At 47.6% G+C, this 13,678-nt stretch overlaps 1 protein-coding gene across 2 annotated transcripts in view; it reads left to right on the forward strand.

Moving 5' to 3' along the window:
- Positions 1-13,678, forward strand: part of CNTNAP2 (contactin associated protein 2) — a 950,652-nt gene that overhangs the window by 898,646 nt on the left and 38,328 nt on the right. For both annotated transcript variants that reach the window (XM_028751461.2, XM_077916554.1), the window contains one exon: positions 7,909-8,002. In XM_028751461.2, coding sequence (XP_028607294.2) covers positions 7,909-8,002 — 94 coding nt within the window. The remainder of the gene's footprint in view (positions 1-7,908; positions 8,003-13,678) is intronic.

Raw genomic sequence — 13,678 nt, forward strand, 5'->3', positions numbered from 1 at the left:
AATCCTGTTTTCTTCCTTTTTTAAAAAAAGACTGTACTTGAATATATATTCATTGGATGATTATTTTTCTTACTAATAATTGTGATTTTACTAAAAAAATATATTCTTTTGCAACTTACACATCTTCAAAATATATTCCTTTTGTCCTTCACCTTTTGATGAAGGATGGTACATTGTGAGCCTGTGGACAAGGTTTGCCTTATCTTTTAATATCTGTATAGCACTTAGAAAGTTTTAAGTACAATACAAGTATTGTTATTAATGCAGAAACTCCAAGTGTTTCCCAGGGACAGTCCAGGATTTACAGAAGCTGTCCCAGTTTCTGATTTGATCCCAGAATATCCCGCTTTTCCTTAGGACGTCCATATTTCCATCAGTGAAATTTTGGAGGGTCTGCAGTTATGTGACCCCCGAGCCAAGGAGATAAGTGACTCTACAACCTTTCAATCCTGCCCACCTAGCAGTTCGAAAGCACGTCAAAGTACAAGTAGATAAATAGGCGGGAAGGTAAACGGCGTTTCCGTGCGCTGCTCTGGTTGGCCAGAAGCGGCTTAGTCATGCTGGCCACATGACCTGAAAGCTGTACGCCGGCTCCCTCGGCCAATAAAGCGAGATGAGCACCGCAACCCCAGAGTCATCCGCGACTCGACCTAATGGTCAGGGGTACCTTGACCTTGACCTTTACAACCTTTAGAAGACATCTGAAGGCAGCCCTGGATATTTTATTATGTTTTTATATATGTTGGAAGCTGCCTGGGCAAGCCAGTCAGGTGGGTGGGGTGGGAAGAAGAAGAAGAAGAAGAAGAAGAAGAAGAAGAAGAAGAAGAAGAAGAAGAAGAAGTCCCTATTTTCATCGGAGAAATAAATGTTGGAGCGTCTTTTTACCACAACAAGATATTTCAACTCTTAATGTCTCACTCCCTGATAACCACTAGATGGCAGCACATCATAACTTTTTGAAAGGCTCGTCTCCTGTTTTCCTTATTCCCACATATTATATTATTATTGGTAGCTAGTTATCAGAAATTAGTCAGCCATTATTGATTTCTGGACACCCACAATACCTATTTGAGGATAAAGAATCACCATGTGTGTTAAGATGTGGGTGAACATATCAGACGACACAGCGATTCTTCAAACAGCTCTTGTTTATTCACAGACCCAGAACTGAACTGAACTGAAGGGTTCAGTCAGCCTGCTTATATAGAGCTCCACTACAACGCAACTGTAACACTTTCTGTAACAATCCAATCACTGAACGTCACTTTCAATCCCTTATTTGCATATGTGGACCTGAGTGAAAACTATACAGTATCCCCCTGCTGGCCCAGGGTGAGAACTTCAGTACATAACACCCCTCCCCACCGAGATACAGCTTTAGTTAAAATCATAATGGTTTCCACTACACGTAATGGTTCAATTAGGCACAAAAGCATATCAGTTACATTTCCCATACTTCCATTAGACCGACAGTATTACATGTCCAACAACATAGTCCCTTAAATAAGTTGGGCGCTTGGAAACCCTGCCAGACCACCGGGGTTTCCCAGGTCCGTGGGGCCGCCCGATTCTTGCTGAGGCTGTGGCGCCACCCTAGGTGGCATTGAAACCAAGTCCCCTGGATCTGCTGCTGTGGGTGGAACCTCCGCAAGTGGAGTTGGTGGAATGTCAGGCACGGCAGTGGTCTGAGTCTGTGAGAAGACCAGCAGACCCTCTGAAGTGGCTTCGTTCGGCTCCACGCCCGCAGTCTGCGAGAGAGGTGTAGGTGGAGCCTCGCCATCTGTAAGTGTCTGTTCCGGAGCCACAAGCGCAGTTGGGGGCACTGCGGTAGTGTCCAAGTCCCCAACCCTGCGCCTAAGCAGGTCTATGTGCTGGCGCAACAAACGTCCATTTTCGAGTGCCACCTGGTATGAGCGAGGTCCAGTGACTCCCACTACTGTGGCTGGCACCCAAGGAATGTCCCCCACAAAGTTCCGGGCAAAGACCTGGTTTCCTGGAACAAAGGACTGTGGCACGTTGGCACAGCCTGGGGGTTCGGCCACGGCAAAGTCCGGGTGCAGCCGGTTGAGCGGAGATCTGAGGCGGCAGCCCATAAGCAGTTCAGCAGGACTCTGCCCTGTGGCCGCATGAGGGGTGATGTGTTGCACAAACAAGTATTCGGCGACCCGTTCATGCCAGTCTCCCTGGTCCAGGCGTGCCAGTGCCTCTTTTGCCGAGCACACCATTCTCTCCGCTTGCCCGTTGCTGGGTGGATGAAATGGTGCTGTTAGGGCATAGCGGATGCCCAGTCCCAAAAGATACCGCTCAAAAGTGCCTGAGGTGAACTGCGGTCCGTTGTCGGAGATGAGGACATCATAGAATCATAGAGTTGGACCACAAGGGCCATCGAGTCCAACCCCCTGCCAAGCAGGAAACACCATCAGAGGACTCCTGACATATGGTTGTCAAGCCTCTGCTTAAAGACCTCCAAAGAAGGAGACTCCACCACACTCCTTGGCAGCAAATCCCACTGTCGAACAGCTCTTACTGTCAGGACACCCATGTGTCGCAAAGAGGCCTCGCAGCACCCGGATGACGGCCTTGGTAGTGGTGGAGGGCATCAGGGCCACCTCCAGCCATTTGGAATAGGCGTCCACCACTACCATAAAGGTCCAGCCGCGAAAGGGGCCGGCCAGATGGATGTGCACTCTCGACCAGGGTGTCTTGGGCATTTCCCAGGTGTGTCCCTTCGCTGCCGGTGGCGCAGGCCTCGATTCTTGGCACGCTTGACAGGAGGAAACCCAGGCAGTGATGGCATCGTCCATGTTAGGCCACCAGACGTAACACCGAGCCAACGCCTTCATTTTGACAATTCCCGGGTGGCCAACGTGCAGAGCCTCCAGGACACGTTGACGGAGTCTTTGGGGAATCACGACGCGGTCTCCCCACAGCAGACAGCCGCGATGAGCCGAGAGTTCATGTTGTCTGGTTGCGAACGGTTGGAACTCCGATGCAAAAGGCCCTTGTGGCCACCCCCTCCACACCCAGTTGAGCACACGGCTGATGGTGCGATCCTGGGCAGATGCGGAGGCCACAGTGGCAGCCGATACACTGCTGGAAGATCCTCAATCAGGAGGAGCGATGAAGCTGGAGCCGGGTCTTCCACAAACGCTGGAAGAGGGAAATGCCTGAGGGCGTCGGCATGGTCCATTGATTTCCCCGGGCGATGGATGAGCCGGTAGTGGTAGGAAGCCAGGAAAACAGTCCATCGCAGCATGCACGGTGAGAGGACCGGTGGAGTTGGTTGATCACTGGCGAAGAGGCCCAGGAGCAACTTGTTGTCGGTGATGAGGTCGAAAGTCCTGCCGTAAAGTTATTCATGGAACCTCTTCACTCCAGCCACAAGTGCCACTGCCTCCTTGTCAAGCTGGCTGCAATTCCGTTCGGTCAGAGATAGTGTCCTGGAAAAGTAGGCCAGCGGTGTTTCTCTTCCATCTGGAAAATGGTGACTAAGGACAGCGCCGATGCCGAAAGGTGAGGCGTCGCAGGCAAGGACCAGCGGCCTGGCTTCACTGTACTGTACCAGCACAATGTCCGATGAAAGGAGAGCCTTGACCGCATTGAAGGCTGCCGTCTCCCGATGACCCCAGGACCAAGGTGTCTTAGTGCTGAGGAGTTGGTGAAGAGGCTCGGCTACGGTCGCTTTGTGGGGCAGGAACATGTTATAAAAGTTCAGCAGTCCCAGGAACGCCTGCAACTCCGTCTTGTTCTTCAGGATGGGGGCCTGCTGGATAGCGTGGATCTTGGATGTCGTCGGGTGAAGGCAGGAGGTGTTGATAAGATAGCCCAGGAACTCCACCTGTGGAATGGCGATCTGGCACTTCTCCCTCTTTACCTTGAGCCCGGCCTCCTGGAACCTGGTCAGCACAGCGTGGAGGCGCTCGAACAGTTGCTGGTGTGAGTCTGTGGACACCAAGATGTCATTGAAATACGGCACCATGCCCAGAAGCCCTTGCAGGAGACACTCCATAAGGCTTTGGAAGATGCCAGGAGCCACACTCACCCCAAACTGTAAACAGCAGCAACGGAATGCCCCTCAGTGGGTGATGATTGTCTGGGCTTCAGCGGTGGCATCGTCGATGAGCAGTTGTTGATAGGCTTGGGCAAGGTCCAGCTTAGTGAAGACCTTACCCTCACCCAGGGAATGCAGCAGGTGTTGGACAACAGGAACCGGATAAGCGTGTTGCTGAAGTGCCTAGTTGATCGTGCACTTGTAGTCGGCGCAGATTCTCACCGACCCGTCTGGCTTGACAGGCGTGACGATGGGGGTTTCCCACTTGGCGTGGTCAACCAGCTCCAAAACTCCTTGGGCTTGTCCAGTTGTTCGTCCACCTTAGCTTTGAGAGCAAACGGACCCCAGCGTGGCTTTAGCTTGATGGGAGCGACTTGTGGATCAAGGCTAAAGGAGATGGGCGTACCTGTATATTGGCCCAAAGTGCCGTCAAAAACCTCAGCAAAGTCTTTGAACAGACCCTCAGTCTCTGCGTTAGAGATGCAGTTGATGCCGGTGACTTCCAGGCCGAGGGCATCAAACCAGTCTAGCCCTAGGAGGCTTGGCCACTGAGCTTCAACCACCACCTTCTGGAACATTTCCGACAGATGGCGTCTCTGAATCGACACTTGGCACGGGAATGGTTGCCTCTGCAGCCGGCACATTCTGATTGGCCCTTGGAGTTCCCATGCTCCCGCTTTGTCTGGTGCACGTCATTGTCTTCACTGGAGGATGCCTTGTCACTGCTGGCCTCTTCGTGATGCACTGGAACTGGCTTCCTAGCAAGACACAGGCTGCTGGCCTTGCGGATCTCCTGGGCAGCTTCCGAGGCCACAACCTCCTCAGTGGCTTTCTGCAGTGTGAGGTCTGGCTTGGCGAGGAGACAACCTTGCAGACGGATGTCCCGGACCCCGCAGGCGATTCGATCCATCAGGGCATCATCTAAGTCTCAGAACTCGCAGTGCATTGCAGCCTGTCCGAGGGCGGCGTTGTAGTCCGAGGGCGACTCCCCCTCTGCCTGGTTCCGGTGGTAGAACGCATGGCGGGCATCAATCTTGGATGGCTTTGGCACGTAGTGGTTGCAGAGCTTCTCTTGAATCGTGTCCCACGGTGCTGCCTGGACTGCTTGAGGTGCAACCAATGCTTGGGCCGTCTCGAACACCTCGGGCCCACAGAGGCTGAGGAATAGGCCCTGCTTACGCTCCTCTGACACTCATCAGCTTGGAGGTAGCAGTCGAACCGAGCGAGGTAGGAGTCCCATGAATCAGAGGCTGGGGCAAACAGTGGTAGAGGCACAAGTGAAGCCATGGTTCCGATGCCGACGTGGAAGGCGATGGATGGAACACAGCGCTCTAGCCAGAACAGCTCTGAATTGGTTCTGTTCAGTGATTTTGCTCAATGATTTCACTCAGTGATTCAGCTCAGTGATTCAGCTCAGCTCAGAGGGTGGCCGCATCTGGCTGTGCTCTGATGTCCATCAATCCCACCTTCGTCGCCAGTGTTAAGTTGTGGGTGAACATATCAGACGACACAGCGATTCTTCAAACAGCTCTTGTTTATTCACAGACCCAGAACAGAACTGAACTGAAGGGTTCAGCCAGCCTGCTTATATAGAGCTCCACTACAACGCAACTGTAACACTTTCTGTAACTATCCAATCACTGAACGTCACTTTCAATCCCTTATTTGCATATGTGGACCTGAGTGAAAACTATCTACAGTATCCCCCTGCTGGCCCAGGGTGAGAACTTCAGTACATAACAATGTGTGCCCCACATTCCCGGGGTATTTGAGTGTAAAGGGCATTTCTCACTGAGGCACCAAATTATTGGATTCACAATATAGATATTAATCATGGGGGGGGGGGGTGAGATGCTGCAATTCGTTCAGGGATACTTGCGAAGGAACATACACTTGCCAAAAGATACCTACTCTCTAGTAAAAGGAAGTTGCCAGAACTTTTTCGGGGGGGCGGGATGCACCCTCTTTGAATTCTGTGGTTTTACATATGAATGACAATCATCTGTTCCTGAGCAGGCCTTAGAATTAGGTAAATACAACCTCATGAACAACAGCACATGATATATTGCACTGTGTCATGATTTATTTAGCAGAAATAAAGCCAAAATGGAAAAGCCTTGTGTGAAAAACTAAGTACACCTTATGATTCAATAGCTTGTAAAACCACCTTTAGCAGTAATAACATGAAGTAATAGTTTTGTGTAGGACTTTATGCATCTCTCACATCATTGTGGAGGAATTTTGGCCCATTCTTCTTTACAGCATTGCTTCAGTTCATTATGCACAGCTCTCTTAAGGTCCCATACAGCATTTCAGTTGGGTTGAGGTCTGGACTTTGACTGGGCCATTGCAACCCCTTGCTTCTTTTCTGTTGTAAATTTGCTGGTGTGCTTGGGATCCTTGACCTGTGGCATGACCCAGTTTCGGCCAAGCCTCAGCTTTCGGGCAGATGGCCTCACATTAGAATACTTTGGTGTACAGAGGAGTTCCTGTTGACTCAATGACTGCAAGATTCCCAGGTGCCCTGTGACTGCAAAACAAGCCCAAATCATCATCACCATGCTTGAAAGTTGGCATAGGTTTGGTTTTTGCCAAATGTGGTGCTGTGCATTATGGCCAAACATCTCCACTTTGGTCTCATCTGTCCAAAGAACCTTGCTCCAGAAGGCTTGTGTTTTGTTCAGATGCAACTTTGCAAACCAAAGCCATGCTGCCATGTTCTTTTTCAGAGAGATAAGGCTTTCTCCTGGAAACCCTTCCAAACAAACCATACTTGTTTTGTCTTTTTCTAATTGTACTGTCATGAAACTTAACATTCAATATGCTAACTGAGGCCTGAGGAGCCTGAGATGTAACTCTTGGGTTTCCTGCAATTTATCTGAGTGTTGCACAGTCTGACCTCGGGGTGAATTTGCTGAGACGTCCACTCCTGAGAAGATTGACAACTGTCTTAAATCTTTACTTCTAAGTCACCTCACTGCCCCATCGCTGCTCTCAGCTGGCTTTTCTGTGGAGGGAGGGGGCACCACCCATTTGACGAATGTCACTGAGCCCTTTCATCCCCCATCACCTCACCTGGAAGCTACAACAACAACAACAACAACAACAACAACTTTATTATTTATACCCCTCCCATCTTTTAACCCTTGCTGGATCCCAGCACTAGGTTTGAGTGACAACACTGTGCCAGACCTTGGCTATTAATAGATGTATTCCTTCTGCTCTATTATTTTCAATTGTTGTACTCTTAATTAATTAAGAAATTAATGATGAAAGCAATCATAATTCAGAATTCAGCAGATTTCATGTATTCAAGTATGTCAGATTCTGACATGAGCAAATGATCTCAAAATGTGTTTGGAGTTCTGGTTTTGTTTGTAGACAAAAGTCAGAATTGGGTGTGTAATTTGAATTGAAACTCAAAATCTGAAATCTGGTTTTTCAACAATAACAGAGTTTGGTGCTTTGCTATTTGATTTTATTACATGAAATATGAATTGTCTCACTTTACAATGTGTTCAACCCTGAACAGAAATCTGATAGATAAACATAAAAGGATAAATGTCCTTCATTTCTAAAGCAGACAATTCAGCAAACCAAAAGACGTGAGCCTGTGAACAGGAGTGGATGGGAGACTGATAGCAGCACCATGTTTTGGCTATTTCTCTTCCCCACTGAGGCTTGACCCTGGCTCTCACGGCTGCTGCTGCTGCTGCTGGAATGTCCTGCTTATCAGGGTGAAGCCAGCAGCCCCAAGCAGAAGTGTGAGGGCTTAGTGAGGGTAACCTCCTCCAGGAAGACCCGGCTGGGTGGCAGCCTTCTCAAAGCCTGGCTTCTTTGCTTTTGTCTTTCCCCAGCTGGACCTCTACCCTGCCGTCACCTACACCCTGCCAGCAGCATCAAGCCTCCAGTTCCACTCACTGAAGTCACTTTTCCTAGGAAAAGTAATAGGTAAGGATCCGTTTTTAAGAGCTTTTGTTTCTTGGTTTGCTTATGGCTGTAAGGTTTAATCAGAGGGTTAAGCCTATAAAGTTATTAGGCCCAGATTATGATTAAATGGCATTTTTAAAAAATTGTGGCTGCTTTGTTCTATCAATTTATTGCAGACCCTTCATTAACTTGAAGCGACTGCTCTGTTGGGATTATAGTGTTATGCAGTCAAACAACTAAAAGGCAGGTGCCCAGGGCTGGAGGCTGGCATTGGAGCATCTGAGGGATTCTGCTGTTCATGTGCTTATTTATTAATTACTATAATTTAATAAATTTGTATACGACCCTTCCTCCGAAGATCACAGGGCAGTTCGCAGCACAAAGTTAATGGGCGGAGATCAGGAGTGGCACAGTCAAAGAGTTACAAGCAGGTAGCTGTAACAGCAGACTTGTATCCAGAGTAAATATCAGGGTGTGGACACTGGCAGGGAAGAGCCCTTTGCAGTTCTGTATCTAACTAGACATGGCACCATCCAGCCTCTGAAGTAGATAGGAAATGTATTGCGGTTGGGTCACTGGTGCAATGAAGTCATCACTCTGTGCCAAGACCTGGAGGCTGAGAGCCTGCAATTGCCATGAATGGAACTCCCTCACTTCACAATATAGTCCTGGGCCTTGTAAGATACACTTTACGGGTGCCTGTGTGCATTTGCTAGAGGTGCTTTGAAGTGTTGACTTGTAAGCACTGCTGACCAGCTGATGGCCAGCGATGGCTCTGTGGCCAACAATCAGCTGGCCTTAGTTGCACCAGCACAGCCAGCAACTTGGATGCAAAGTGCTGGAGGAAGCGCTTGAAATCCAAACCCCTTTCTGTTTAGGGGATCTCCTTTTCTGCAGAGACTCCCAAGACTGATTGGGGGCTACAGCAAGTCTCTTTAAAGGTGTGCCTCAAAGCATATCTTCAAAGTGTCTTGCTCACTGCCAGGCAGCTTGTTTGTTTGTTTGCTTGCTTGCTTTTGTTTGTTTGATTGATTTACATAACCCCCTCCACCACAAGATCTCAGGGCAATTCACAAGCTTCATCATGCTGCCAGGTGGATGACAGGTGGGTTTGCCTGTGCAGAGTGGGAGTTCCCCCCACCCTGTTCTACACCTTGTGGGAGCTGTGCAAGAACCAAGGATGCACTCCCCTGCCCCACTGTGTCAAGCCCTACTGTACAGGAACCCAGCAGTAATATAGAGTGGTGTAGCATGGCGGGGACTGGGGGGGGGGGTCCTATGCCCCTGGTAAGAGAGAGAGAGAGAGAAGGGCATTTCCCCAAGTCCAATTCGTCATCCCTTATAGCACCCACCAGACTGGCTTTCCTTTCTTTGGGCTTGAAGGGCATCTCTGGTTGCTTAGCAGTGCTCAGTGTTCATGCCTGTGGGAGTCTGGGGGAAATGCCATTCTAGCATGCAGCTGGCAAGGAACACTCCGCACCCTTTCTTGCCACCTCCTGTCTCCTGTTTCTTCTCTCCCTCAGCCGTGCCAAGAGTATTCCTCATAGTTCATAGACTTTTGCTACATTCATCCAGTATTCTAAGTAGGTTTGTATGAATCACTCTACCCAGCCACGCACACAAACACAAAGCAACTCAGTTTATTTATGACTTAGCTTTATATTGTGCATGAAAGATTACGTGGCTGCAAAGATACTGAGCTGTCTCCATAAGCTGCCATTTTGAAAGACACTTCCAGAGGTTTAATGAAACCTTTGGAGAAACTGGAGATGGAGACAGCAATCCTTGCCATAGGCCTTCCCTGCCACCAGCAAATTTAATATATTTACAGAGATCCCAGGGCTTTCTAAAGTCTGAACTCACAGGAACTCAGTTCCGGCACCTCTCAGGTGGGCACCATTGCCATTCTAAGAGAAGAAGGGAGGCGTTCATGGTGAGTTCCAGCACCTCTTTTTCTAGAAAAATTGCACTGAGAAAACCCAAGTTGATGAGATGTTGGAAGTTGTTGACTGTATTTCTTGGTTTTTTCACATTATCTTTTTTTTGAGCAGTTGAAAGGGGCTCTGGGAGGTATTTTCAGCTGTGGTGCTTGGGGGGGAAGGTTCAGTGACAGGCAAATAGCTTTGAGAGGATTTTCATTAAGGAAAACTATATGGACCAATTTATGCCCCAACCCATGACTGTTGTTTTTTTTTTTTAAGGAAAAGCATGACTCCGCCAGCTCTCGTGGGAGTCTGTTCCACTGCCAAGCAGCTCTTACTGTCAGATAGTTTTTCCAAATGTTTAGTTGGAATCTCCTTTCTTGCAGCTTGAAGCCACAGGTTCGAGTCCTACCCTCCTCCAGAGCAGGTCAAGGACACCTGCATTTGGCACACATCTGAAATACAGATAGATCTCTCTATCATATCTATCTATCACTCTAAATGTTTTTTAAACCCACATTGAAATGGATAGCCCACCCAGCCTACCCCCAAAAAGCAGCAGTCTCCATTTTGTCCATTGTGAAATGTTATAACAAGACTGGTAGCATTTCTCTTGCCCACTTCCTGGGCGAAATTTTGTTTTTTTAAAGATGCAGAGATACCTGAATGCATTCACAGAACAGGAAAAGGGCAGTGGGGGCTTTGAATGAGTGAATGGGGGAGACAACAAAAACCACAAAAGACTTGTGGCTGTATTCCTTCAAGTCTCACCACTGAGGGAGGCGAAAAGTGGAGGAATGAATATCAGTCACTGACAAAACTAAAGCTGTGTGAACGCTGACCTGTCAAATGCATACACAGAAAATTTGGATCTAAACAATCTGCTTGCAATATAGTCCCCCAACAGTAAATGTCTGCTTCTAAAGCCTCCTAGTGTTTGGGGAACTAGGAAGCATAAAACAATCTATATGGAGAGACATAGAGGAAGTAATTCAGATATACTTCCCCCAGATCAGTATGTTGACCTTTCCCCTAGTTCCACAGTCCCAGGATTATATTAGCAAGCTGTTCCATCAAGTTCCACGAAACTAGAAGGATTGTTTGAGGATTTTGTGATCAAGAGATCAAGCTACCATATTCCTTAATACATCTGTGTGATTGACACTTATAAAGACCTTCGGATGTGCAAATTTAATTTCTCTCACTCACTCACTCTTTCCTACACACACACACACACACACACACACACACACACACCTTTTAAATCATTTCATTGGAAATGGACTGTTGTAAACGCAACGGCCTAATTTGCATGCAATTCTAAGCCGAACCACAGCTTGGCACAAATGAGCACATGTGCTTCTTCCAGGAGAGACAATCCTCTGATCCTGCTGCTTCTACGCTGCTGTGAGCTAAGCTATGGTTTGTCATAGCATTACGCTCATGGCTTACCCTGCCCCGACATCCCATAAACCACGGCTGCATGCGAGATAGCAGCAGAATTACTGGCCCCCAGCAAAGGATGTGATTGGTCACAGAATGCATCAGTGCTGTGGATACAGCAGCCTGCCCCCCCCCCCCCCGTGGGACGTTTTCTTAACTAAATAAGTATATGAGGGGCAGTGCAGTATAGTGGTGAGAATATCAGCCTAGGTCATGGGAGACCAGGCTTCAAATCCCCACTCTGCCATGAAGCCCCCCCCCCCGACCCTGGACCGGTCACCATCCTTTGAACTAACCTACCCCAGAGAGTTATTGTGAAAATAAAAGTTGAAAAGCAGGGTCTGTGTTTCTTGGAGGAAAGGTAGAATATGAATGTAATAACCGACTACAACTGAACTGATCACTTTGTAATAATATACAGGCTGGCATCCTAGGCACACCTACTTTGGAGTAAGTCCCTCTGAGCCCCAGGAGACATGCATAGGAATAGGATCCACACTTACAGGGAAGCTCTTTTCACTCCTGCTGTGTTAAGATTTAGGCAGAGGTTTGTCCAGCACAGTGGGGATTGCTCTGCGTATTTCTTGTATTGTTGCATTACCATGGTATTGTTTGTGTGCCCATCGCCACTGGAAATAATTGGTCCTAGCTGTTTTAAATTTGTATATTGATTATGTTGTAAGCCAGATCTGATTTTCTGCTTCTAAATTCTGATGAATTCTGATGATGCTGCCATTTTTTGCGAAGGGAAATACAGGGCTGGCATTTTGTTGAGAGGCATAGAAAGCTGGATATCTTCTGTATTCCCAGTGTCTGTTGGAATATTAGAATTCCTCCTCTCTGCACTAAACACAGACAGTTTTGTTGGCCAAACTATCATTTTGTTGTCATTTCTGCAGAGTTGCTTGTGGGAGCACCATTTAACATGTTAAAGAGGTCTCATTTTCCTTTCCAGTGGCAGAGAAAAGAGTTTGAAGTGACAGAGGAGGCATTGTTGCAGGATACTTTAACAAAGCCCTTCCTTGAGAAGGAAGCTGAGCCATGCAGTGAAAAACAGGCAGGTGGACATGACACAATCAGACCCTTCAACTACAGCTCATAATTTGTGATGCCTTTCTACCTGTGCTGCTTTGCCAAAGTGCAACAAATGTCCTTTCTTTCACCTGGGTCTGCAATTGTCCTGGGATTGTTTGTCTTTCTCCTTTTTGTCCATTAAGAAGCTCTCAGAATCACTGCCTTCCCCAGCTGTCTTTATGTGGTTTAGCCCGATCCCTTGCTTTTTCTTCTTCATTAGTTTGTAAACACTTTTTCTGTTGCAAAGAGCCACGGAAACATGGGGCTGTGGCAAGAAGGCACAAATGAAAGAGAGGGCTAAAAAAACCTTGCTGCACTTGAGGCAAGGGGGGGCCTGCATGTTGTGTTTGTGGGGAGGGCGCAGGGAAGAAGAGAGCATCTAAGGATTCTGCCCCCAAAACAGGGTAGCTAAAGAAAGTGGAACCCAAGTAGGCAGAAAACTCTACGTAGTGGAGACTAAAGACTAGAAAGAGCATATTGATTTGAACTCCTCAGCCAGTTCTTTGAAGGTAGACTTTTAGTATTTTTCAAACCGTTATCTAAATCACGTCACTACTGACATGGTTCAGCTAAGAGCCTTCTCTCCCCATTCAGTTCCTGCTCACTGTCAAAGAGTTCTTACTTCTTTTGAAAAAGCCTTTGTAGGCATCACCGTTTTTTTGCTTCTGCTGAACAGATTATGGTGGGAGGATGCAAGACAAAAGAGTCTGTGGCTGATAAGGGCCTGAGACAAAAATTGCATGGGCTGTGCAAAACTGCCGCTTCCTTGCATGCCTCCAGTATACTGCCTTTCCACCTGAACCACGATACACCCAAGGAATTCAGAGAGAGAAATCACAAACTAAACAACTCTGTGTGTAGGTTTACGATTCATGAAACAGAGACTGAAATCCAAATATCTCATAGTCGGAGTTCTGTTGAGACTGCAGCAGCGCAAGTCTACACATAGTTTCCCTCATGGACTTTTTCAGAAATATTTGGATTGCTTGGCTTTGAGATACTGAGTTGCTCAAGTCATTATTATCTTGGCATTGTATACATTATTTAAGATTAAATGAATTAGAAGTTGTTGAAACGCTGTACGTTGTTGTAAATGAGTTTTTGTAAACCTACACACTGAGTTGTTTAGTTTGTGATTTTCCACGTGAACTATCATGTATGGTGCCAGTCATGATCAGTCGTGCTTTTCAACGTTTCCATGATGCATTACAAATAGAAGCTCAAGGTTTTCTTTAGCTCCATTCTGCTTCCCCACTGA

Source organism: Podarcis muralis, chromosome 12 (assembly GCF_964188315.1).
Source record: "Podarcis muralis chromosome 12, rPodMur119.hap1.1, whole genome shotgun sequence".
NCBI classification, from domain to species: Eukaryota; Metazoa; Chordata; class Lepidosauria; order Squamata; family Lacertidae; genus Podarcis; species Podarcis muralis.